Source organism: Arachis stenosperma, chromosome 2 (genome assembly GCF_014773155.1).
Source record: "Arachis stenosperma cultivar V10309 chromosome 2, arast.V10309.gnm1.PFL2, whole genome shotgun sequence".
Taxonomy (NCBI): Eukaryota; Viridiplantae; Streptophyta; class Magnoliopsida; order Fabales; family Fabaceae; genus Arachis; species Arachis stenosperma.
In genome coordinates this window covers 100,851,720-100,879,676 of record NC_080378.1, presented here as the reverse complement: position 1 = coordinate 100,879,676, position 27,957 = coordinate 100,851,720, and the positions used below count along the sequence as shown (strand labels likewise).

The following is a 27,957-nucleotide window of genomic DNA, read 5'->3' as shown; positions in this document are numbered from 1 at the left end:
TTACTATTCCCACAACACAAGCTATGTCAGGCCGAGTATGTGATAAGTAAATTAGTTTTTCAACCCGTTGCTGGTACCTTTCCTTATCTGCTAGGGTGGCACTTTCTACTATTTTCAACTTGGGATTAACTTGCATGAGCATATCTATTGGTTTGCAATCCACCATTCCTGTCTCTTCCAGAAGGTCCAAAATGTACTTTCTTTGGGAGATAAAGATTCCTTTGCTGGATCGTAGAACCTCTATTCCTAAGAAATATTTTAGTCTTCCTAAATCCTTAATTTCAAAGTCTGTAAATAAGTTCCTTCTCAATTTTGCAATTTCTTCAGCATCACTTCCCATTATGATCATATCATCCATATAGATTATTAGGCAAGTGATTAAATCTCTCCGTTTTTTTTAAAAGAATATGGTCAGAGTTGCTTTACTTGTACCCATACCTTTTCATGGCTACTGTTAATCATCCAAACCAAGCACGTGGAGATTGTTTAAGCCCATAAAGAGCCTTCTTTAACCGGCAAACTTCATGTTTTCTAAATCCCGTTGAGAAATCTGGAGGAGCATCCATGTACACTTCTTCTTTCAACTCTCCATGCAAGAAAGTATTCTTCACGTCAAATTGATGGAGTGGTCAATCTTCATTTGCTGCTATTGAAAACAATACTTTGTTGGTGTTAATCTTTGCAACCGGTGAAAAAGTTTCAATGTAGTCGATACCATAGGTCTGTGTATAACCTTTGGCCACCAATCTTGCCCTCTACAGTTCAATGGTGACATCTGCCTTGTGTTTAATGGTAAAAATTCATTTACACCCGACTAGCTTTTTTCCTATCGGTAGGATACACTTCTCCCAAGTTTCATTCTTCTCTGGAGTTTCCATTTCTGTATTCATGACTTTTCGCCATTTAACTTTTTCATTAGCTTCTCGGACAGTTCTTGAAATGTCTCCTGTCAAGAGTGTAGTGAAAAAAGCCTTTGCAACATTTACTATTCCTTCTCTAGCCACCCTTATCGGGTATCGTGAGTTACAGAGAACATGTTCTAGTGAGTACTGATCAGGAGGCATTCTTCTGTTTCTTCTTGGAGGAAGAATAAAAGTATTAGATTCTAGTTTTTCATGTTCCAGTGCTATACTCTTATTGTTAGTGGCCTCATTAAAAACAGAGAGTAAATTACTAGATTGCCAATTATTTACCTCTTGCCTGACATTCTTAAAAGAACTTTCACTAGTTGTATGTACTGAGTTGTTTCCTACGTTTAGTAAAGTATGCTTGGTGATTCTATTTACTTACTCTGTTTGAACAGTTTTTAGATAACAAAAGTTATTTAGCCAACTTGGTGGTTCGTTATTTTTCTCCTCCTGAATGCCATGTTGGCGGTTGAAGTAAAATTCGGATTCTAAAAAATCACAATCCATGGTCACATGAACACGACGAGTGATTGGATTGAAGCACATATACCCCTAAAAAATATGCATTGATTGGTTTATAAATTTTCCACCATTATCTGAGCGAAGTACTTGGATTTTTTTGTTGAATTAAATTTGAATCATTTAGTAGAAAATAAAGAATTTATCAGGTACTTCAGATTTGTGTTTTAAAAAATATACCCAAGTCATGCGAGAAAAATCGTCCACAAATAATACAAAATATTAAAAGTTATTATGAAAAATAGGGACTGGGCCCTACACATCAGAGTGCATTAGAGAAAAAATAGAATTAATTCTAGTGTTGGTGGAAGAAAAAGAAACTCTGTAATTTTTGCACGAATACAAGTTTCGTATTTGAGGGGTTCAGTGCTACTTGTAAAAAGATTAGGAAATAAAAACTTGAGGTACCCAAATGAAGGATGTCTAAGACGTCTGTGCCATAACCAAAGTTGTCTAGTAACCGTTCCGTGAGCAAGTATGGCATGACCTTGGTATGCTACTTCATCAACGTAGTAAAGACCTTCTCGCTCAATACCATGCCCAATGATCTCCTTCATAAAAATGTTTTGTAAAAGACAAAAGGTAGAATACATGAGTACCACACAATTTAGTTCCTTTGTTACTTGACTAACAAGACAATAATTTTGATGATAGTACAGGGGTATAGAGGTAATTTTTTAATTTCAATCTTTTTGAAAAAGTAATGGAGTCTCCTCCTTTAACATCAATTAATTTTACACTAACTGTTTTAATATGGACTTTTGAGGGTACAGTCAAGCTGTTGAAATCATGGAAGTCATGAGTCATAGTATCGGTAGCCCCATAATCGAAATTCATTCATTTATTTTTTTAATTGGATTCTGATTTTGGGTCTCCCTTTCTTCCTCCTTACCTTCTAGCACAGTTTCAGCCCTTACTGCCGCTGCTGCCCTGCTATTACAACTTGCTTCCTCTCTTCTGGTCTTGCTGCCGCTGCTCTGCTGGTGACCTCTGGGATGCTAAAGCGGTGACTCCCTTGCTCTGATTTTTCGATGACTTGGGATTATTTTTTCCACCAATTTGGGTAACCCACAATCCTAAAATAGTTTTCTTTGGTGTGTTTCTTTATTCTACAGTGTGTGAAGAAGAGATTACTTTTATCCTCCTTGTCCCGTGGTGACGAATGCTTGAAAGCAGTTTCTGAGTGACTACGTCTCTGTACATCTCGGTTTGCTCTATTTTTTGCAACTAGTCCAATCCCAATTTTTCCTTGTGATGCATCGCCTACGCCGTCGATAGTAGGCTTCAAGATCTGAAGTCGGGCCGCCTCCCTACAAATAGTGGCATAGGCGGATTCGACCGAATGAGATCTCTCTTGATTCAATAAATCCCTTGATTGTTTCGAATATTTCATCAAATTCTAGTAAGGAACTGATCTTGTTTTAATCGGTTGAAAATCAGAATATTTTCAGGGCATTTCATGGAATTTGGTTATTTTCTGTCAATGGCCATCCATATGGCTTGCAATTTGTTCCAAAATCCCTCTAGGTATCATGTCCTTATTTCTGAGTGTTGGCTCGTCGATGTAGATTGTAGATCTACATCGGATCGGTACCGCTTTCATAAGTGGTTGCCAAACCGTTTCATAGTGCCTTTGCAGTTGAAAATTAAGAAAATTAAGACACGTTGTTCATCAGGTTTGCTTCGATGTTCTGGATAATTCAAGTAAAAACTGTTTGATCTGCTTGTTCCCATTGATTATATGCTGATTTTGTCTTTGTCGGTGCCAAAAGTACCCTTGTTAGGTGAGCCTTCTTTCCTCTTTCACCAATTATTTTTTTTTCATCCGAATTGTCCATAATGGATAACTATCTCCATTTAATTTGAAACCAATTGACAAATTGTCAGAATTGATTTGTGATGATTGCATTCCAAGACTATTGCGTAGCATATTTGCAATGTCAATTCCTCAGAAATGGTTAATTTTGGGGTGGTAGTGTTGCTGGTTTCTTCAGATACGGACATGTTAGATTTTGGTAGTATTATTGGGACAATGATGATATTTTTTCCCAGAGCCTAACTCTAATAGCATATTATGTTGATACAAAAGGTTTAGAAAAGATAAGAAAAATAATTTAAAAAAGTATCATCTTTATTTCTTCTCTTAATTACAAAATTCTTACTAATATATTGACTAAGAGTATGCTAATTATAGAATAATATCCTAATAATTACATTGATTTTTTTTTATTTTTCTTTGATACTTTTTTAATTTTGTTTTTAATTATGATATTTTAATATTCTCGTGGTAGAAGTTGACTCTTTCTTGAGGATCCGTAAAATTCTTAATGATGAGTTGGATTTCTATTTACATCACGCTCAAAGCTGCATGAAAAAACAAGCATATAAACACCGCTGCGATAAAAAAAAATTTCAAAAAAGGAGTGGATTTTTAACTGATTAAAAATCAATTTTTATAAAAAAAATTTATTAACTAATTTAAACACAAGAATTACATAAAATTTAATTTTAATTTTAATTAACAAATTAAAAATCGATTTTTAAAATTTAATTTTAATTAATCATATTTTAATAATATGAATATAATTTTTAAAATTATTTTATTAAATTGATTAATTGTTTATGATTTTTTAACTTATTAAGCACAATTTAATTATTTTATGAACACCCCTGTAAGGAGCATCCAAAACTACGGAGAAAATTTTTTGGCCCCTATCGAGTGCAGCCGCGTGTGGGAAAGCTGGCGCACCGATTGGAGCTCCCTGCTGGCAGCACTATTCAGTATTCACCCAGTCTTCCATGTTTCTATGTTGGAAAAGTTTCATGAAGAGCCGCCAGCAGATCCGTCCTGCACCCGCGGCTTTTCAGTCTCTTCCATCTGCAATCATTGCACGCCGCACGGTGATCAAGGAGGGACAACCAGTTGAATAAGTTTATAAAGCACGGGTGTGACTGCCGCGGCGGTAGGATTGTTGGAGACGAGTCCGCCATGGACGGTGGAGCAAGATTTCTTTTCTGAACTCCAACAAAACAGCTTGAAGCAACTAGAAGTGGGGCGCGGCAAAACTTCCGGAGCTCAAAGTCAAAGCTGGGAGATTCGTGCACGTTGGCGCATGAGAACACCAAAGGCGCTGAGCTCTTGAAGTCCAAGCACAGAGGCTTTCGGCTAAATCTGGACTAATATGCAAAAAATCAATATGTATAAACTAACCCCTGAATTTTAGCTACTTTGTTTTATAACTTGATCCTTTAAGATCCTTAAAATACTTTCAGTCTTTCACTACTGAAAAAATCTCCTTGTGCAAAACAGATGACTATGCCTTTGCAAAATATAGGAGGTGGATCCCTCCAACCCAAAAGCAAAAGAAATTTCCAGAATAATAATTATGGCATCAATAATTATTAATTAATAACTATGTAAGGTCTCAAGTTTCAAGTCTCAACTTCCCTTGCCGTACGTTTTAGGCTTCCCGTTTATCACGGACCACTGACATTTTAAAATTGAGCAGTTTCCAAGAGTGTATATTATATTTATATAACTTGAGAGTTTTCAATCTGATTAAAAATACTATATGCTTTGGAGTTTGGACACCTCGCTAGAGGTAACATGTTGCTTGAATTCTTAGATTGAGCATCACATATGATCTATGATTTAATTAGGTGAATGTTATTGAGATTGTGTCTAACTTATTACAAAAGGCAAATAGATAATATTTAATAAATTTTAAATATTATATTTTTTGTTTTAAATATTTTATTTTTTACTTTTAAAAATTAAGTTAGACAATTTAGATATCATAGTAAAAGACATCATAAAGCTCACCTTTAATTTAAATAATTTCTAATAGAACTTTGAAAACCAGAAAGCGTAGCGAAGCAAAAGTAATACAATTTATATTTCAAATTAAGTGATTGATTGTAGGAGTCGATACATTATTATTAATAAGGAATTTTCTTTATGATTATTAATTAATGTAATAAAATACATTTCTATTGTTACGATCCAATTTTTAATCAACTTAAAAACGTCTTAAACTGGTTTATAAAGAACATAATTTAAATATATACACTTAAGATCCTGCATAAATTTTGTATAGATCTATTCAGATCTTCTTCATATTCTCCTCCAAACTTTATAAATAAAAAATTTACCATATATTCAAGATATATTATCTAATCATAATCCCTATACTTTTTAGACTGTTATTTACTTAAACGTTGAAATCTCTTGTATGTACACCCATTACATAAAAATGTTAACCCAAAGCAATGAGATCTATTGCACCTTCATGTCTCGATCTTACAATAAAAGGGAATCCTATCTCACAAAAATCTTAAAATGTTGTTAAGACAGATAATTTTAAGCTTTTGTCTTTTATTCTCTGCTAGAACGAAACAGAAAACATAAAAAGAGCATTCATAGATTTTATTACAACAGATAATTATAGAACTACAAATATGTTATGTGGTATACAGAACAAAAGCTCTCTCTATTGCAAATGAAACTCCTAGCATGCTAGTTCTATATACAAAAAGTCGCCAAAACTGAATTGAATGATACATGATACATTATACAGCTAAATATGACAACATATTATACAACAGCAGCAGCATTGTCTGCAACAGACAATATGGCAAGGTAATCAAATCCGATAGTTTATCTAAACTCAGTAGAGTTTACTGGTAAAATCATGAACTCAATTTGGATACCTAAACTCATAAACTCGTTCGAGTTTGAGTTTACCAGTGAAATGGAGAGTAGTTGATACCTTGATAATAGGTATTTAGACACAATCAACAAGCCATCATCAACAAACTTCTTGAGCTCCTATCCATCTTTCCCAGGACAACAAAAATCTAGGCAAATGGATCATAACAATCACACAACTCATGATGAGTTCCAGGGAAGTTCTTCCTTCTACTTCTACTGGTTCTTCTGTAAAGTTTCACACATTCAAATCAAATCAAATCAACCCAAGTTTTGTTAGAAACTTCTTTACTGTTTCACGGCCCCATTGGATGTCGTTTTGCAAGACATTACCATCATCATCATCATCATCATCATGTGTCTGGGGATTCGATCTTTCCTCCATCGACGGTGCTAGATGAAAATGCTGCTCATGTTCATTGTAATGGTGATGTGGCTCATCCTTGATTGTTGCAATTATCTCTTGGGGTGCACCGTTGTTGGATTCTTGCTCCTTACTGAACTGAACAGTTTCAGATTAAGCACATGAAAAAGAAAATAAAATCAAGGATATATTAAAACTAGTCTTAACTCTTGAAGAATTTAACAGCTGCATCAATTTGAAGAATCCATGATTCTATATTGCCTTAAAGACATGATGCTTGTAGTCAATAGTTAAGAATTACTCACCAGTCACTGACTTTTTCGGGACACTCAAATTAACATATCTGATACATTCATAAATGATTGTATCTGATTTATGAATATTACAAGAAAGTTAAAACGACGATCAATATGATATGAGAGTATTGTGTTTTAAGCATTGTTCATAACAGTTGGCTCTTTGGCACTTCATGATGGTTAAGTTTAATCAATGCTAGAAGCTAAATTGATAACACGTTTTTTGTTTTCAGTCTCTTCTCAGCATTCAGATGCCTTAGTGTTATGTATATATGAGAAACAAGTTGATGCGCTATAGATATGAATGAATTTCACTTCATTGATAAACAAAGACCACGATACAAACGAATGGAATCAAAAGTCAAAACATAAAATAACTTGTCACTCCTAAAGAAACAAAATCGAGCAATTCCCTACAAACGGTAGGAGATAGAGAAGCATCACACTCATCAAGCCATTACCTCTGGTTTATTCTGATTCATAGGCTCAAAAGCTTCACTTGAAGTTTTCATGGTAGTCCTTTCTTGAACTTCATCATCCTTAGATTCAAAAGTTTCACTTGAAGTTTCCATTGTAATCCTTTCTTGAACGTCAACATCAGGACCTTCTTCTTCAAAAGGCAACTCTAAACCAGGTACAAGAACAGGAGCTGGTTCTAACTCGAATAATTTAGTCTCCTTAACTGTTGCCTCCTGATTCATTAGTGGTTCAGCATTTCCATTGTCCACCAGATTATGCATTATACTTATATGTCCATTTCTGGAACCATCTGCAGATTGTTCATTCAGTTGAATATTGCTTAAATTGTTCTTATAGCTTGTATTGTTGCTGGAATCCTCAAAAGAACCTATGTTTTCTGCAACAATAGCCAATGGCATCTCCGTTGAGTAAGAAATACTATCACTGCTGGGTTTCTGCACCTCGGGTTCTTTCTGCACCTCAGGTTCTTTCTGCACCTCAGGTTCTTCAGTAATTGGATTCTCTGCATCATCAGTTTGGCTTTGGCTAGCTTCAAGGTCTGATGCTTCGGACAAGCCGGAAACAAGTTCCTCTTTAGGAATATCTGAATTTTCAGCTAAAGTAGATGTCTCTGAGACAACTTGAAGTTCCTCATTTGATTGAGCAATTTGATCTTCCTCTATTATTTCCTGAAGTTCAGCCTTCTCCCAATCCTCACTAACAATTATTCTATTCATATTTTCTGAAATGTTGATGATTCGATTCATGCCCGGTTGCCACACAATCTTCCCTGCTTTTCTTTTCAGTATAAACTTGTACTGAATTGACTTTCCAGCAGGAATATCCTGATTATATGAAGAGATTCACATCTTAGATAACCTTTCTTTAGACAATATTCCTTTCGTTTCAAATTGACTGCCGTTATGAAAAAAGTGATATATTAAAAAGATTATCTAATTCAATGCGATGTATATATATGTCCAATCATGTTATATTACATTAGCAAAAAGTGTTATACAAATGCAAGCATCTAAGTGGATTATAGTGCAAAACTCACTTATATTGTCAGTGCATAAAAATCAATCTCATTTTATATCGCATCACTTTGTTCCAACTGACAGTTATTTTGAAACAAATAGAGTAATTTTATGTGTTGAAGAGGATACTCACCAGATTCGCAGTCCATACATGCCCATCAGACCAGGCCATTGGTAATCCCTCTAAAGGGTCCCAAGAACCAAGCATAGGATCTTCTCCAACTATTAGAAACTGTTCGCCAAAGAAGCAATCCTTTTGCAACTGAAATGTTACATGTACAAACTTTGATTCATCTGCAAACAACATATTTCAATGATTGGAATCTGAATGTCAGGGAATATCCAGTGGAAAACTTAAGAGGCAAACAGAAGTAAAAGAGATCCATCAAAACTAAGAACTTACTTGTTTGTTCACTTTTTTGAGCTTGAGGCTCTACAGTTTCCAAATCTGGCTCTGATGGTTCCAATTCCACCTACAACAAATTTTTTGCAAACCAACAAATATGCCAAAATCTTATATACATCCAATTCTTTTGTAGCTTGTATAGAGCAATTACATAAGACTTTGAATAACAAATTTCTCCTTATAGTAGTAGAGGTTACAAGTTTGTTGCATAAACAAAAGAAATAAGAAAAATTTGTTAGTTTGATTCATATCTTCCGAAGTTCCACTAACAGAAAAAGTAAACTGATGGCAAGAGAGTAAAATAGGAACAGTAAGAATCTCCCCATCTTGAAGGCAATCTAGAAGAAAGTAACAAAATCACATTTTTTTTTCTATCATTTTCTGTCACTTTCCCAACCAAAAAGAAAGGAAAGTGCATGGATATTCCAAACAGATAAACACCCCACAAGAACTCAAACAAAGAAAACCAAGTAACATATATATTAATATATTATTATACCTCAGTTTTTGGTGGCACTGAATGAATTGGGGTTACACCCTTTTTCTTAAGGAACCAAAAGCTGCAGCCCCTTTTGTCATTTCTTGATCTCAGTGAGAAGCAGAACTCAACTCTCCCAGGAACATGAGCAGCAACAACACCACCACCACCTCTCCTATGATAAATATGTGATCCAAGGCTCCCAACTATGGCCTTGGAACAAGAACTGCTTATGAGGGCTTTCATGAGTTGAAAGTGTTTGTGGTGTCTGTGAACCACACACAACAGAACCAAGTTTGATGGGTTGAGACACTGGTTTCTTATGATTCAATAATTAGGTTTTGTTGGTTAGTGAGATGAAAATGAAGAATCTATCTGATCCTTGTGGAGAGGGATTGCTGTATTATGAGGTGATGTGGGCTCCTTTTATAGAGTGGTAGAACAGAGCCTTTCTAGGAGTTTATACTATGATACTAATAAATATAAATAAATACTATACTGTATAAGAAAGTTGTAGAATTAGAATAATAATATAATATGATAGCACGAGTTACTTGATGACTTGGTTACTACATACCAACGGTTTGACGCGGTTTTTTATGTAAAAGTTGACCATCTAACTACCGAATTAGTGTGATAAAATTTAATTAAGAAGATTAAAATTGAAAATGCAGCTGCTGTGAATATTCAAAAAGGATATAATTTGTATTTGTATTACATTATGAACCCTTGAGATATATGATAAGAGTTGGAAGTTAGAATACATACAAATGCTGATCTTGGGAAATGGGAACAATCATCCTGATCCGTCTAGTGGAAAAGGGTAATACCGTAATCTCAATATACAAAGGGAGAACAGGCTTGGATTGCGGTTAAATGAAAGACAGCCATGAATTTTACCCTGATACTATATCGGGATTGAAAAAGTCTTTTATGGTGGAAAATCACCCCCCCCCCTATACGTGAAGATATTAGTTGTCAGTCGCTATTGACTATCAAGTATCATCTTTATATGAACAGTATATGAGTATATAAACTTAAGCTTAATTTTATGGTATAAAAAAAATTATATTTATAAATTTGTGTTGTCTTAATAAATAATTGATAAGTGTCCTTTAAATAAAAAGATAAAGTCTATTATTTTAAAAGTGAGATGTAATTTTATAAGATTTTCTTTCTCTATTACACGTGAGAATTAGTTAGACTGATTAATTATATTTAAAATTATTAATTATTTTAATATGATAGTATTAAGTATTGATTTTTTTTCGTATTTAGATTATTTTACAAAGAAAAATATAAAATGAAAGTTTGAGTTTATAAGTTTATAAATTTATAATATTATATATACTATTCACTCATTTAACACGTAACATTCATTATTATTACAGTAGAAAATAAAAATGAATCTTCTTTATTCTTTTAATTGATATTATTAATTGTTAATTGTATTTTTTATTTGATAATATATTTTTTAAAATTTTTTCAATTTTATTTAAAATTGCATAATAAAAAATTACATTTTATCGTATTTATTTAAAAAAATAAAAAATTTATTTTCCAAATATAATTATTATTCTTACTAGTGATCCTTTTATGATCATTAACTCCCATATATATATTATTTAGGATGGATTGATTTTATTAATTATTCTCTTAAAAAAGAGTAATTTTTATTATCTTGAATTTTATAAATTTAGAGAAAAAAAGCTTAAAACTAATTTTGATTAGTTACCATTCGTTTAATTTTATTATAAAATAAAGTTAAAGAATCAATTTTCCTTTATTTGAAATAAATTATAAAGAAAAAAATGATTATATTATTATTATTATTCAAAAACATAAAATTTATCTTTATTCTTAAAAAAATAAAATTATTTTTTTATAAAATACTTGTATATATATAAGAATGAGAATGTTGTACTAAAATTTAACTGATAAATAAAAAATTAATTTTTAAAATTTAAGATATTGTTTTGTTCTTATATATTTTTTTTAATTAAGAATAAAATTAAAATTAACTCGTATAAATATATACTAATGGATATATGTTTCAATAAAGTAAAACTGTGTGATAAAAATCATAAAATGAAAAAATGTATTTTAAGATTTATGGAACAATAACCAAAAAACCTGACTTCAACCCAAATGTTTTTTTGTGTGCAAAAATCAAATAATTCTAACACATTATAATTAATCATGATAAATATAATTATTTAAGCTAAGTATTAAAACTCTCACGTGAAAGAGAGAGAAGGCCTTTGTAACTCACTTTAAAGTTGCATTTCACCTGCAAAAAAATTCTAACACATTATAATTAATCATGATAAATATAATTATTTAAGGGTAAAAAACTGAAATGAGCCAAGTGGAGCTCAAATTTACCTAAATCAGCCAAATGAAAAATCAATACATGAATCAACCAGGACGTATTATTATATAATTCGAATCAATATGATTCGAATTTGATTTGAACGTAATTCGAATCGATTTGATTCGAATTAGTATGAACGGCCAAAATCAATGAAGTTCGAAACAAGTTGTTTCGAATTACAACTATAGAATTCGAATTAAGTTAATTCGAATTACTAGGAGGGCAGATTGTTTAGTAATTCGAATCAAGTTGATTCGAATTACTAGGTTAGGTTGTGACATTAGATAATTCGAAACATATAGATTCGAATTATATATATATAGTGCGAGCCAGGGCTATATATATAAGGTGTGAACTCATGTTGCTCTCAACAAAGAGGGGAGATGGCTAGTGAGGAGAGTTTCCTAGTTCTGGTACATTACAGAGGGTCCATTAAGAGAAAAACTCGGTCCGGCGTTAAGTTCACTGATAAGGATCCCCTATGTATTATCGTGACGCCGACAACCACCTACGATGCACTTGTTAGCTCTGTGCTGGAGAAGCTGGGTCTTGCAGGCGTTAAAAGGGTGAAGAAGTTTTTCTACCGCATTCCTACAGCGGTGCTCCATGACACCGTGAAGTTTGATTGTTTCACAATCGGTAGTGACGAGGACTTGCAGGTTATGTTTCTTTCTCGTAGGCAGTTTCCCGAGGTAAGGACACCGGAGTTGTTGGCTAAGTTGGTTGATGTGGTATCTAGCTCGGGTGGTTCGAACCGGAATGCCACTACTATAGCCGCGGTTGCCGGCTCGAGCTCGAGACCTGCTGTTGCTTCATCCTCTGCTCCTGTGTATGAGCCACCGATGCAGCCTGTTGCGTCCCCTTCGTTTGCCGTTGATCTGAGCGGCAATGTTGGAGACGAGGTTCGGCACGGGGAACATATTCCCACCGAGGTACATTGTCCCACACCGGCTGGTGTTGGTGATGGTTTGTTTGATGATCCAGATGACGATGACGCGGAGCCGGATTTCATCGCTGATGAAAGCGGCGATGATGTTGGGACTACTGTTCCGACAAGGGCTATAGGTGGATCTAGTTCTGGCACACAGCAGTATCCACCCCATTTTTCCTCATTGGACCTTGATGCCATGCGGCAAGACGATGATGTTCTGCAGGCCTCAGGATTTGGTGCTAGAGATACCGAGGGGTCTGCCGGTATGAACGAGTTCCAGGTTGGCCAACAATTTCAAGATAAAGATGAGGCGCTGTTGAGTGTGAAGACGTACAGTATCCGTCGAGGGGTCCAGTACAAGGTCGTTGAGTCTGATTATCGCAGGTACGTGGGAAAGTGTTCTGAGTTTGGGAATGGGTGCACATGGCTAATTCGGTTGAGTCTCCGACAGCGGAAGGGTATCTGGGAAGTGAAGCGATACAACGGACCGCATACATGTCTTGCCAGCTCCATCTCCAGCGACCATAGGAGTCTGGACTACCATGTCATATCCACCTTCGTTATGCCGATGGTTAGGGCTGATGCAGGTGTGAACATCAAGGTGCTCCAAAATGCCACGGCCGCACACTTTGGGTTCAGGCCTACGTACCGGAGGGTATGGATGGCGAAGCAGAAGGCCGTTGCCGTGATATATGGGGACTGGGAGGAGTCGTACAATGAGCTCCCTAGGTGGGTTTTAGGAGTGCAGCTGACGATGCCTGGCACTGTAGCCGTCCTCAGGACTTGCCCTGTTCGAGTTGGGGGACAGGTTGACGATTCTCAGGTTTATTTTCATAGGCTGTTCTGCACTTTCCCCCCTTGTATCCAGGCATTCCGTCATTGCAAGCCTTTGGTGAGTATTGACGGCACCCATTTATATGGGAAGTATGGGGGAACACTGCTAATCGCCATTGCACAAGACGGAAACTCGAACATCCTACCCGTGGCATTTGCACTAGTTGAGGGTGAGAATGCTGAGTCATGGTCTTTCTTTCTTTCCCACCTCCGTGAGCACGTGACACCTCAGCCCGGTCTGTTAGTTATTTCAGATAGGCACAACGGTATAAAGGCAGCCCTGGAGGCTCCGGATGGGGGATGGCTACCGCCTGCTGCGTACCGGGCTTTCTGCATTCGACACGTTGCAGCGAATTTTGCGTTGACGTTCAAGGGAAAAGATGCACGGAGGCTTCTTGTTAACGCCGCATATGCCAAGACCGAGGTGGAGTTCGACTACTGGTTTGACATTCTGCGCTCTGAGAATCCGGCAATGTGTGACTGGGCGAACCGAATCGAGTATTCGTTGTGGACACAGCACTGTGATGAGGGTCGGAGATTCGGGCACATGACGACCAATATTTCGGAGTGTGTCAACTCAATCCTGAAGGGGGTTAGAAACCTCCCAGTATGCTCCCTGGTGAAGGCCACATACGGAAGGCTTGCTGAGCTATTTGTCCGTAAGGGGAGGGAGGCCGAGGCTCAGATGGGTACTGGACAACAATTCAGTCAATACCTAGTAAAGTGTATCGAGGCCAACCTGAGAACAGCCCGGCATTTCACGGTTACTCTTTACGACAGGGACAACTCGGAGTACACCGTTGCTGAGACGACTCCGACAGGCTCATTCTCTCTTGGTACGTACAGGGTCTCATTAGGGTCTAAGACTTGTGATTGTGGATACTTCCAAGCACTTCATTTTCCCTGTTCGCATGCACTTGCATGCTGTGCTTATTCACGGCTTACATGGCAGCCTTACGTGCACGAGGTATACCGGCTTAGCTCCGTTTTCGGCGTCTATCAGATGGTATTTGCCCCTCCCATACCGGAGGGTTTCTGGCCACCTTATGCCGGGCCTACAGTTATACCGGATCCGAGTATGAGGCGTGCGAGGGAGGGTCGTCCTAGATCCACAAGAATTCGAACCAACATGGATGAAGCAGATCCGAACCGGCCAAAGAGATGTGGCCTCTGCAGGCAGCCAGGACACACCAGGGGTAGTTGTCCACAAGCCGCAGGCCCAAGCGGTACTGCTAGAAATGAGTAGGCGATTTGCTATGTATGTGTTTCTTTGTTATTGTATTAGCACTTGTCCTGTATTTCTCTATAACTTTTAATGTATTACAACTTGTATGGAACAACGTTGCTTCGTTTGTGTAATGAAAGTTGATAATGGTACCAAATATTTCTGTTTAAAGTCTTTTACATCATTGAAATTTATAACTAGAACAAACAACATTATATAAGGGTAAAAGGATAACGAATAACATAACATGAAACTATAAATCATAACATAAAAGTACAATACATCGACGTAAATGACACTACATAACATCAATTCAAATAACATAATAAGAAAGTACATATGATAACAACTATAACAAACCAACGATGTACAAAATATAAAAAAGACAACAAGATGTGAACCAATATCCATGAATCATCTAAACAGGTGCGATCCAATGCCGCAACGGCGTGGCACCCGTGTCCGGTAGCCCCTACGAATAAGTGGCTCCTCATCCTCAATCGACTCGTCGCTGTCATCAGGTACTGGCTGTCTCGGGGTCGTAGGCGGTACATGGACGGGTCTGGATGAGGACGGGCCGGCAACCGAGTGTGATCCAATAGTCTGTGCCGATGCTGGGGTCCCACCCATGGCAAAAGGATGCGCAGGAACTACCGTGGCAGGCTCATTCAGATCAACGTCTAGTGGTGCCTGTGTCCCTATCGTATGAACCCGTCCGGAAGCAGCCTCATCCTCCTGCATGATGGTCCGGATATCCTCAAGGAAATGTGGTCCACCAAACTCGTGCACAATGCCATCACTAGCAAGTAAGTCTCCAAACATCGAGCCAGGACTCACCCATGGAGTACTATCCTGAAGGGTATGATCATCACCGGGAACACCTACGAAGTAATCTCCAAGACCTCCACCACCAAGCCCAGCATCAATGTGACTCGTGGGATCTCCCATACCTGCTCCAGGGAACCCACCATCATGCCCGCCCTGATGTGCCCTAGGAACTCCCGCAACATCACCTCCCCCAGGCATCTGCGCACCATGTCTAGCAGCACCCACCCTCCTCCTGCCTCCTCGACCACGACCTCTACCCACACCCCTAACTGGGTCGTCTCCGGCATCCATAGCCTGATCTACCCAGTTCCACTCACGCTGGCTACGACGTGTCCCAACTCGTGCTCTCCTCTCAATGCGACGTCTGTCAGGAACATCCTCTACCCGGTCCATGTCTGGAAGTCGGCCTGCACCCCTCTGCGTCGCCTCATCTGAAATAGGAACACCTCTCGGATCCCCCAATAACATCTCCGGCGATAAAAACCTCTTCCCGTGCTGATACCACCATGTCAAGAACTCATGTGACGGACCAGGGTCGGGCACGATGTCAAACTGTAGAATATAATCAGCACGCTCCTGCCAGTAAAGATGCCAATCGGGGTACTGTGCCGGGAACCAACGGTCACCTCCTCTCCCGTCCTTCGACATCAGGAAGTCGATGTTCAGGGCGGGAGACGGTATGGGCTGAACGCCGCCAAACTGAGGTAAAACTCTGTCTACCTGATGCCACTCGACAACCGCAAAATAAATCAGGGCCGTCCTGCATCGCCACAACATCGTATGCCGAGGCTCCAACACCTCAGGATGAACAACCTGGATGACGTCCAATCCGCTATACGGCATCCATACGAACTGCAAAAAACAAAACCAATTCGTCTGAACTTTCAGTTAAGTGATATAAAGTGAAACAATGAGTTTAGATGCGCAGAAGTGCTGTTTACGTACCTGCCGAGGCTGTAGCAAGTCGATCTGCATGCGAGCCATCTGTACCCGAGGTCCCTTGTTGCTAATCCCAGGGTTGTAACCAGACCATCTGCGTAGAAGAAAACAGAAGAATATAGGGCATAGTTACAAAATAATAACTACAAGAGTATCTACTACAAAACAATAACGGTACCTCGATGCAAGGGGCCAGCTGATCTCATCATACCCAGATGGTCTAAGTGTAGGAAACCGCCAGAAAATCCACGACTGTAATAACTGTAACGGGCCAGCTAACTTAACCACATGTCTGTTCGCGACTCGGCACATGCACCTGTACAGCCATGCTAGTGCCGCCGACGCCCAACTATAGCGACCCATCTCCTCAAGCCGAGCAACATATGGTAGCCATCTGATGTGTATACGATTGCCGGACTTGTCGGCAAACAGCTGCGTACCCAGTAACATCATGATGTACGCCCGGGCAAATCGCCTTACCGTCTCCTCATCTGCCCCATCTGGACACTCCCCGAATGTCTCCTGAAACCAGGTGCAGTTGACTGCGAACTTCTGCACCTGGTTCTCCGGCGGTAAAACACCGAGCAACTCCTGGAACCACTGCCAAGGAGGTCTCCCACCCTCAATGTAAATGTGGAAGTCCGTAAGGCAACCACTAACATAATCTCCGTCGACTGGCAACCCCAGCTGGTATGCGACGTCCTGAAGCGTGATAGTGCACTCTCCGAACGGCATGTGGAAGGTGTGTGTCTCAGGCCGCCACCTCTCGACGAATGCGCTGACTAGGGGCTCGTCTAGTCGGAACCATCTGTCGTTGAGTCTCGCAAGATGGTAAAGTCCCGCCATCTGCAAGTACGGGACATACCTCTCATCAAGACGCATCCCCTGTTGCCGCCTAACACTGGATATGCAACGACGGGGCTGGCCATTACATAAAACGCATAATTAGAACAGATGCACAAACCACTAACATAAGAAAAACCATTAACAAAAACCGTTAACAATAAACCGCTAAAACAAAACCATTAACACAAAACAATAAACAAAAAACATCAACAATAAACTGTTAAGAAAAACCATTAACAAAAACCATTAACAACAAACCGCTAAACCAAAACCATTCACAAAAACCATTAGCAGAAACCATCAACAATAAACCATTAACAAAAACTATTAACAAAAACCATTAACAAAAACCATCAACTAAAACCATTAACAATAAACCGCTAAAACAAAACCATTCACAAAAACCATTAACAAAAACCATCAACAATAAACCATTACCAAATACCATTAACAAAAACCATCAACAATAACCCGCTAAAACAAAGTCATTAACAAAAACCATCAACAAATACCACTACCCTACACTAATTTGCTAAACCACTATCCAAAAACCATTTACAATAAACCGCTAAAACAAAACCATTAACAAAAACCATCAACACAAACCACTACCCTACACTACTTTCCTAAACCACTATCCTAAACCACTAACAGTAACATAAACCATTCTAAAAAACCATTAACAAATACCATTATCATAAACCGCTGTGATAAACCACTAACCTCGTCGTTGATAACACCGGCGATATGAGCTACTCCATCCAGACGATAAAGCCTTCCCGGATCGTCCCCCATCGACAGAAACAGCCGCTCTGGTCAAGCTCGTACTGAACGTTGGTCTTTTTCTCTAGGATTTAGTGGGGTTGGAGAATGAGAAAGTGATTCGAATGAACTTGGCACGAACTCCTTTTATAGCCGATTCCCTTGTAATTCGAATCAACTTGATTCGAATTACTATGCAAGCCCCTTTTCACCTAATTCGAATCCAATTGATTCGAACTCCCCTAACTTGCGCTTCTCCTAGTAATTCGAATTAACTTAATTCGAATTCTATAGTTGTAATTCGAAACAACTTGTTTCGAACTTCATTGATTTTGGCCGTTCATACTAATTCGAATCAAATCGATTCGAATTACGTTCAAATCAATTTCGAATCATATTGATTCGAATTATATAATAATACGTCCTGGTTGATTCATGTATTGAATTTTCATTTGGCTGATTTAGGTAAATTTGAGCTCCACTTGGCTCATTTCAGTTTTTTACCCATTATTTAAGCTAAGCATTAAAACTCTCATGTGAAAAAGAGAAAAGGCATTTGTACTTCACTTTTAAAGTTACATTTCACCTACAAAACAACAGATCTTGTCTTCTTTTTTTAAGGACACATGGACTTATTTTTTTTGTTATGGAAGAGGGGAAGGTGTTGTGGTAGGTTATGAATAATAGAGGTGCTAAACCAATTTGTAGGACAATTTTTTGCTCAGATTTGGTGTTAAGAAATCAGACCCTCCGAGTTCATTGTTTTTAAATTTTTGTAAACAAATCGGAGAGTCCGTTTTACATGGAGGGAGGATCTGAAATTCACATAAAGTAAATCGGACCCTACGAATTTTCCATGATCAAAATTTTTTTTATTACGATTTACATGAAATCGGATGATCCGTTTTTTCCATTAATTTATTTTTTGAATTAGGTTCTACAAGTCACTGGGTCTGAGTTGTGCATGAGGACCAATTTTTTTAATTTACCATAAATGAAATCGGACGGTCTGTTTTCATTATTATATAGTTTTTTTTGAATTAGGTTAAACAACTCGGTTGGTCCGAGTTGTGTGTGTATATATATACTTGTGAAGGTGTGTGAATCCTAATCAGCCGACCAGATCCAAGTTTCTTTATCTTCTTCGACTTCTCTTCTTCTTTCTCATGGTCTGGTGTCTATCTAGTTGGGTTGGAAAAAAAGTTGATAGTAAAGTTTCTGTTTTTGTTTAAGTGAGTGAGAGGAATGGATGATAGAATCCTTTTGAAAGTGTATTATTTTGGTCATATTTTGTTGCAAACGCCTGAAGGAGTAAAATTTGTTTGTGAAGATTTGTTAGATGTTGTTATTCCCTTTACAAATTCATTTGAAGAGCTTAAAGGCGTGATTTGTGAGAAGATAGATTCGGAGATGTCAAGAAAAATATCATATATTTTATACAGATATCCTGTACCAGTATTTGGTGGATTCGTTCAATTTCAGACCAAATATATAACGGACGAAACGAGCATACAAGAGATGTTTTCAATGTATATTGAAAGTCGTGCTAAAATCTCGTTCATCGAATTGTACATTGAATTCGAACAATCTGAGGCCGACCGAAATATTTTACGGGAAGACTACAATAGTGACTGTGAGAAAGAGTTCGAAAGCAATTACGAAGTTGTTGGTCCAGACGGAGATGAAGATCAAGGTGACGGCACTATGGCTCCGAATATGACAGACGTGGCAAATGCACTCACGAACGAGGTGCCATTTGAGGAGCCATCTTTCATGCGAGTTTTGGATTTGGAAGCCATGCATGCTCCGGAGTTTTCGGGCTATATGAGTGCACGTACTCAATCTATTATTTGTAAAAGAGTTTATTTAGTCAAGTTTAAGATAAAAATATTTTGAAATAATTAGTATTTAGGAACCAGTATTTATTTAGTTATTTAGTTAATTAGGATTTATTAATAAGTATTTCTTATAGTATTTATGAGGTTATTTAGGGTTTATTTAGTTAATTTATATTTATTTAGTAATTTAGTTAATTAGGGTTTATTAATGAGTATTTGTCATAGTATTTATTTTTAGTTATTTAGGTGATTAGTATTTATTTTTAGTTATTTAGTTAATTTGTATTTATTTAGTTATTTAGTTAATCAAGGTTTATTAACGAGTGTTTATTATAGTATTTATGAAGTTATTTAGAAGATTAGTATTTATTTTTAGTTATTTAGTTAATTTGTATTAATTAACAGTATGTATTAATGTGTTTGTGTTTTTATTTTATTGAGATTGAGATAATAACGTAATGTAAAGCTTATTAATATCATTATTGATGTTGTGAGTACTGATTTACTTTTCATTTTGGTCATTAAACAATCGTGTATTAAATACTTATGGTATGGCTGCTGTCCTGGCAGAAGTTCCTATTGTCGCAGATGATGAATTTGTCGTGGGGATGGAATTCAGTTATAGGGAAGCTGTTATTAAGGCAATGAAGGAGTATACCCTCTGAAGAAGTGTAGACTACCGTGTGTATGAGTCGGAGCCGTTGACATTTTATGCGAAGTGTACACAGTACGGGTCAAGGTGTGATTAGCTTATCAGAGTTAGCATGATCAGCAGAAAGTACTGTTGGGTTATTAGGAGGTACAACGGCTGTCACACTTGTACTAGAGCAATCATTTCTCAGGATCATTCAAAGCTGGATTCAAATACAATCGCAAAAGCCATAAAGCCGTTGGTTGAGGCTGACCCCTTGTTAAAGGTAAAATCAGTTATTACAAAAGTGCAGTTGAAATTCAACTACACCGTTAGTTATCAGAAAGCTTGGTTGGCTAAGCAAAAGTCAGTTGAGAAAATATTTGGAGGTTGGGAAGCATCGTACGAAGCGTTGCTCAGATGGTTCGAGGCCATGTGTCATAAGGAGCCATCAGCTATCGTACACTTTGAGACTATTCCTGCATATCAAGGAGATGACTTGGTAAGTGATATCCGGGTATTGCATCAAGTTTTCTGGAGCTATTACCCCTGCATTAGAGCATTCAGACATTGTAAGCCAGTTGTCTAGGTAGACGGGACTCACTTGTACGGAAAGTATAAGGGTTGCTTGTTAGTGGCCGTTTTCCAGGATGGTAACAACAATATCGTCCCGATTGCATTTGCTATTGTTGAGGGAGAGACTTCTGATGCGTGACACTTTTTTCTTAGTAACCTGCGTCAACATGTTGTGACTCGGGATGGTGTAGGACTTTTTTCGGACCGACATGAGTCCATAAATGCAGTTGTGGAACGCAGTAACAGAGCTTGGTCACCTCCTAGAGTTTTCCATATGTTTTGCATCAGACATATAGAGTTGAACTTTTTGAGGAAATTCAAGGCACCGTACCTGCAAAAGCTTGTCGTCAATATAGGTAACATTAAGTACTTCAAAGTTTGTTATTAACATAGCTGCGAAGAATTTAAACATCGTGAAACTTATTTTTTGTTTCGTATCTTATATTGTGCAGGATATTCGAGGACGGTTCGCGAGTATGAAGTGCGTTACCAGCATTTACAAGAGCGGGACAAGGCGTACACTAACTGGTTAAACCGTATTCCCCGTGAACAGTATGCATTGGCATTCGACGGTGGTTACCGATGGGGTCACATGACGACTAATCTAGTGGAATGCATCAACTCAGTCTTGAAGGGTGCACGCAATCTCCCAATCACTGCACTTGGAAAGCAACATTCTACAGACTTAATGAGTTGTTCACACGGGAAAGAGTCAAGGCGAAGGCTCGGATCAATGCTGACCATGTTTTTTCTGAGCATGTGACCTCCAAAATTCATGGAAATCAACTTGCATCAGGAAACATTTAGGTTAATTGCTTCGACAGGCAGAATGAGGTATTTGAAGTGCGTGAGATGCCAAGTGAAGTGGAGTATGCTGTTGACCTCCGTCGTCAACGATGTGACTGTGGTGAATTCCAGGTGGACCGGATTCCTTGTCGGCATGTGTTTGCGTGTTGTGCAAATCAACGACTAGATTGGCAGGTGTATGTGCATGACATTTATAAGATGGACCAAGTTAGACGCGTTTATCGGGCTAGGTTTAGGCCACTCGGAAATCCTACTACGTGGCCTTCTTACGATGGTCCTTGATTCGTACTAAATCCATACCTGAGATGTGTTTCCAAAGGTCGTCCCAGGATGATGCGCTTCTTGAATGAGATGGACACATGGATGTTACGTCGTCTGAGGCGATGTAGGTAATGTGGGGCTGAGGGACACAGTTGTAGTAGATGCCGTCAGGGAGGTGGTCCAGGTACTGACCATAATGCGCAGTAGATTTATATGATAATTGAAACAATGTAACTGATGCCAATGTACTTTATGATAACTGAATCATTGTAACCTATGTCAACGTACTTTATGATAATTGAATCATTGTAACCTATGTCACATGCAAAGTCATCATACATATACTAGTTAATGAAATTTAGGAAATTCAGCTATAACATACAATACATAGTTGGTACTTAGGAAAGTTTAGTCATACATAAATAGTTAAAGTATACTTGACGAAAGATAACTGATACATAGAGAAAACTAACTACACCATAACTACTTCCTCGCTGTTCACTTTCCAAAGTTCACAAGGTTCTTGCTAATTCTTCGCAGCCTTTTTGAACATAGACGGAGTGTATCGACTTGCGCTACGACGCGGTGGATCAATAATGAGATTGTAGCCTTTGCTTGTCTCATCTGGAATACAGGCGTCACCTGTATATAATGCAATCAAACCAAGCAAGTATAGAGTATAATCAACCTTAACCAACATACCATACATGAACATAATATCATCAACTGACCAAACAAGTATATAATTTAGTCAATCCTACTCAACAAACCATACAATACTATGATAACATCAATTGACCGAAAAAGTAAAGCAATATTTTACCTGCATCATTATGGGATTCTTCATCCTGGTCCATATCCTCATATTCTTCCTCCTCCATGTCCCCGTCCTCATCCTCCCCGTCTTCCTCGTCATCTGGCTCATCCACTAAGTACTCATCAGTCTCATGCTCAAATGTCTTAGCATTTTCTTCAATCAGAGTCATCGAAACACGGTGAGGGTTTTGACTATTAAGAATTCCTCAACTACCGTCACTCCTACTAGAATCACCAGATACAAACCCTCCAGAAGCACCCCTAGTAGGTGAGAAATGGATACCTCGCCTCAAACGAATGCCTACCCACCATGAAGTTTGCCTGATGGCCATGTTGTGCTTGGCCGGCATCTGAGACCATGAATCCAAGTAACTGGATAAAAGAACCTCCGTCTCCTGAGTCAAACTGTGGCTGATGTATCGGGAATAACATAGTAAACTGTGTCTGAGGTACATATTGGCTTGTGGAGTTAGGTTGTTCTTCTGGCAGTGGAGGTGGAGGTGGAGGCGTCGGTGACTGTGGCTCTTGCTCTTTATTTTCATCATCCATAATTTGGTCACCCTCAACATCCTCTTGGACCACAAGATCCGACAAGTTCAAGTGATCGCCATACTTTGAACGGTACCAGTACATGTAAGTATCTAATAGCTGTTGTGGAGCCATGGGAAGCTCAGTAAGAACGTGATTATACCTGTTTGTCCACTGCATCACCCAAAATGAATGAGTTGTGGCTGTGGCCCAGTTCAGATTCTTAGGACCAGTCAAGACTTCTCCGTGTGCCTGGTCTAGATTCCGTTCCTGATGAGGAACTCCCTGAATGAAACCAAACTGTCGTCTAAACCTGTCGGTAGCATGCCATTCAATACATTCAAAAGATACCAACGGCACCGTTGCACTCCAAATCACTGAGTGCATGTAGATGTCTGTAGAAATTATGTCCGGAACAACACGATCAACAGAATATGCAACCCACAAAAACTGGTAACAATAAAGCAAACAAATAATTAAAATCCAAATAACTATATCACTATACTTGAACCAAATACAACGTTAATGCAAACACACCTGGCCTTCTTGAAGATCATCCAATGCCTTCCTAAAATGAGCAAACTTAAGATATCTATAGACTTGGTCTCCACGCTCCTAGTTACGCCACCTAATATAATGCATCTCATTAACACAATTGGATTCTAAATATGAAGATACCAGGTAAATATAAGATAATGTTACCTGTTTGTAAGCGGAAAACTATGGGGTTCCCTAGGAACCGGTGCTAGATATAGTAGGCAAATCCATGCCCAACACAGTAGAAGTGTTAGTGGACCATCGATTTCCTTACAGTTAAAACGTGATGCCTTGCATAAACTCCTCTACAGATGTGTTAGGCATGCTGATCCCCAACTGTACTGTCCAATACTAGCAAAATCATTTAGCAGAGACAGAAACTTCTAGTGGACAGATGTCCCAGACTTGTCTCCAAACAAGATCGTACCGATCAACAACATGATGTGGCACTTAACGTACACCTGTATACTGTTTTCATCAGTCAACTGTAACCGTTCTTTTAAATCCCGTAGCCACATCAGTTTTATGCCGCTTCCTCGACAATCTGACTTTCTCGGTGCGACCCCAAATTAGTGCAGACACTCTGCCTCTAAGGCTTCAAAACTATTCAAAGTCATCCCTGTCACTGGAAGACCGTCGGTCGAAAGACCAAAGATCATAGCCACGTCTTCCAGTGTCACGGCATATTCACCAACCGGAAGGTGAAAGATATATGTGTCCGGGTGCCACCTTTCCACTAAAGCATTTACCAGTGCTTTCTGACATTGAACTACTCCAATCTGGGCGACATGGTAAAACCCAGTTGATCGTAAATGCTCCTCCACTCTCTCATTGTACCGATCCGGAGGGACAGAGTGATCACATGTCAACATCCGTAAACCCTACAAAAGCATAGCAAAATCACGATTCAAATTACACAACTATCATACATAATTTTAAAAAATCTAATTAAAACATATAATTATATTGAATCAAATTTACTAAGTAATAACATTTTCATCTCTAATTTTAATTAATATTCATAGAGCTTATATCTAACTTACTGCAGATAATAGTCACTAATACATACTTTCACTTTCTATCTAACTAATAATGTTCCACTGTAATAATAATAAAACCTCAACTAAAATAACATATTTCTGTCCATTAAAAAGTTAACAATAAACAAGTAATTACTACCAAAAACGCAAATACATTATACTTTACAGATCCTAATTACTATTTGAAATTATCAACATTGTTCCAAAAAAATATACACCGAAAGTATCCTAAAATTATAATTTTTAGAATTAATTATAACAGTTAACTAATTAATTATTATTTCTAAAATTATTACAAAAAATTATAAACAAGTCACTTTTAATACTAATTTATTATATTGGAAAAAATTCTACACAAGAATTACTTACATTTAAACACACATGTTTCTAACTATTATTTAAACATATAACCATAAATTCTTAAAATTAATTATAACAGTTAACTACTTAACTCTACTTTCAAATATTATTACAAAAATTTATAAACAAGTCATTTTTAATACTGGCACCCCACCCACACAGTTCCAACGTAATTCTCTGTTCATTATACCGGAGAGCAAAATTTGCATCGACGCATACGCGTGGGTCACGCGTACGCATCACATCCCCTTTTTTTTAAAGCTGATTGAAAATCTAAAAAGCTACCAAAATAAATCCAAACATTATTAAACGAGCTAGATCACAACCTAAACTAAATAAACTTAATTGAAAATGAAAATTCAACTTATTACCAATAAAAATAAAAGGAAAAATAGAAAGAATTTACCATGGTGGGGTGTCTTCCACCTAGCACTTTTAGTTAAAGTCCTTAAGTTGGACATTTGGTGAGTTCCTTGTCATGGTGGCTTGTGCTTGAACTCATCTTGAAACTTCCATCAACGCTTGGACTTCCAATAAGCTTCAACATGTCCAAGTAAAATCACCAAGCCTTGATGAAGTTCTTCACAAGCTTTGAGCTCCCAAAGTTGATCCTCTTGTATGCCGAGATCCCAAATCTTGTTTCTACACCCGTTGTTAAGTTGATCATCATTGTTCCAACCGGGTGACAAGTAATATGAATTCTCACTGAGACATCCCAACAACTTCCTAGACCCAATCAATTGAGAACTATACCAACCATTACACTTACACCTTGAACATCTAATCATAACGAACCTAGAATTGTGTTGCCAACCGCTAACCATCTCCCTTTTACTCTTAAAACCACAAAGAACTCGAAGTTGCCCATCCGTTTCTAACAAAGCATATTCAAGTGGGAAAGTAAAATTTAAGGATATGAATTTTACCCACTTGAATGTTGTGTTAGATGGCAATGACTTGGGGAGGGGTGTTTCCAATGATTTTGCAAGCTCCACTCCCTTGTGCTCTTCTTTGATGACTTCCACCTCTTGACACGCTTCTTCAACTTCAATTTCAAACTTCTTGGAAGGAGGTTCTATGTCTTGAGATTCCCATGGAGGTTCCACATCTCCTAAATCTTCAACCACTTCTTCCTCTTCAATAATTATAGCTTCCTCCAGTTGTTCCAATACAAAATCCAATTCCTCCTTGACGACTTCCACCTCTTGACAACTTTCTTCAATTCCCACTTTCTTGTTAACTTCTTCCAACTCTTCCTTAATGATCAAGTCATGTGTTGGAGGGTGTGTACATTCCTCCTCAACATTGGTTTCACATCCAATGGAAGAAGTTTCAACAAGATCTTTAATGTCACTTAGTGTAGAGTTGTCTTCAATGATGGAACTTCCCTCTTGTTCAACCTCTCTTAATTCGTCAACTATTCCTTCATCTTCAAGGGTCTCTACCTCCTCCACCTTATGGGCCTCCTTTTGCTTCTCTTGAAGTATGGATGCGTGAATCTGATCTATTAAGTCCCTAAGACGATCCTTTCTCTCTTGTTCCATGTCAATAGCATAATTGGGATCATGTTGCTCTTGGATTGATGGATATGGATGTTCTTTCATGGAGGGTGGTAGTAGGATAGAGGGATCAGTCTGTGCTTGAAAAGGAAATACACTAGAGCTTGAGGGTTGAGTATTGGAGGTAAAGGGTAGATCCATACAGGATATAAGAGCTTGGAGAGTAGAGGTGAAACTAGTGAGAGTAGAGGTAAGTAAGGTTTGAAGCTCTCTTTGCCCTTGGTGAATAATACTAAAGGTATCATCTATGGGAGCTTGGGGTGGATAGGATGGTTCATTTGTTGGGAGAAATGACTCATACTACGAAGGTGGTTCTTCTTGATAAGGATATGGAGATGGTGCATATTGAGGTGATAGTTCATGGAAGTAATTGTGTTAGAATTGGGGTGGTTCTATGTATGGTTTGTCTGGTTCATATGGCGGTTGGTATGGTGGATAAGGGTTAGGGTCATATGGAGGTGAATTGTGGAAAGGGGCTTGTGAGTATGGTGGTTCAAAACTATATTTAGGAGGGGGTACATAGGCATATGGTGGGGCTTGTTAGTAACTACAAGGGGGTCCACCATAGCTATTGGGTTGATATGCATCTTGGAATGACTCTTGCTCATAGTACGTTGGCGAAGGTTGTTGCCAAGAGGGTTGATCAAATCCTTGTGGCTCCTCCCACCTTTGATTGTCCCATCCTTGATGCATGATCTCATTGTAGCTTCCATTCCCTACAACATAATTTGAACTCATAGCAGAAGGGGTGAGAATTCATAGTAACAAGAGAAAATAAAAACAAAAACTAATAAGAAATAATGAAAATAAACTCCTAAAACTAGAAACAACTAACAAAGAAACAAAAAGTAAATATATTCATAATAACCAATAATAAGGCACACATTTGCAATTTCTCGGCAACGGCACCAGAAATTGATGGAGGTAAAATCGTCGGTAAATATTTTCACAAAAAATATCGTGTTGCAAGTATAGTTCTAAACCGACAATTAAATCTCAATCAATGTTTAAATCGTTTGTCATGAATACAAACCCAATAAAATTAACCGAAGTATTCGAATTTCGGGTCATCTCTCAAGGAATTGCAGGG

General features: G+C 38.0%; 2 protein-coding genes across 3 annotated transcripts; one reads left to right on the top strand and one right to left on the bottom strand.

The window, feature by feature from the left end:
- Positions 1-5,825: 5,825 nt before the first annotated feature.
- Positions 5,826-9,616, bottom strand: LOC130961597 (uncharacterized). 2 transcript variants are annotated; one of them, XM_057887555.1, is made up of 6 exons: positions 9,197-9,616; positions 8,695-8,764; positions 8,425-8,585; positions 7,257-8,099; positions 6,469-6,637; positions 5,826-6,363 (listed from the first exon to the last, which is right to left on the bottom strand). In XM_057887555.1, exons 1-6 carry the CDS (start codon positions 9,419-9,421, stop codon positions 6,236-6,238), a joined length of 1,596 nt encoding a protein of 531 aa, XP_057743538.1. In that variant the 5' UTR covers positions 9,422-9,616; the 3' UTR covers positions 5,826-6,235. The 2 variants fall into 2 exon arrangements, with proteins under 2 accessions (XP_057743538.1, XP_057743539.1); XM_057887556.1 differs by lacking the exon at positions 5,826-6,363 and having other exon boundaries at positions 6,407-6,632; positions 9,197-9,613.
- A 2,316-nt stretch (positions 9,617-11,932) lies between these two features.
- On the top strand, positions 11,933-14,560 carry LOC130963301 (uncharacterized). Its single transcript, XM_057889432.1, has one exon. The coding sequence runs from the start codon at positions 11,933-11,935 to the stop codon at positions 14,558-14,560; it is 2,628 nt and encodes an 875-aa protein (XP_057745415.1).
- The last annotated feature ends 13,397 nt before the right edge of the window (positions 14,561-27,957 follow it).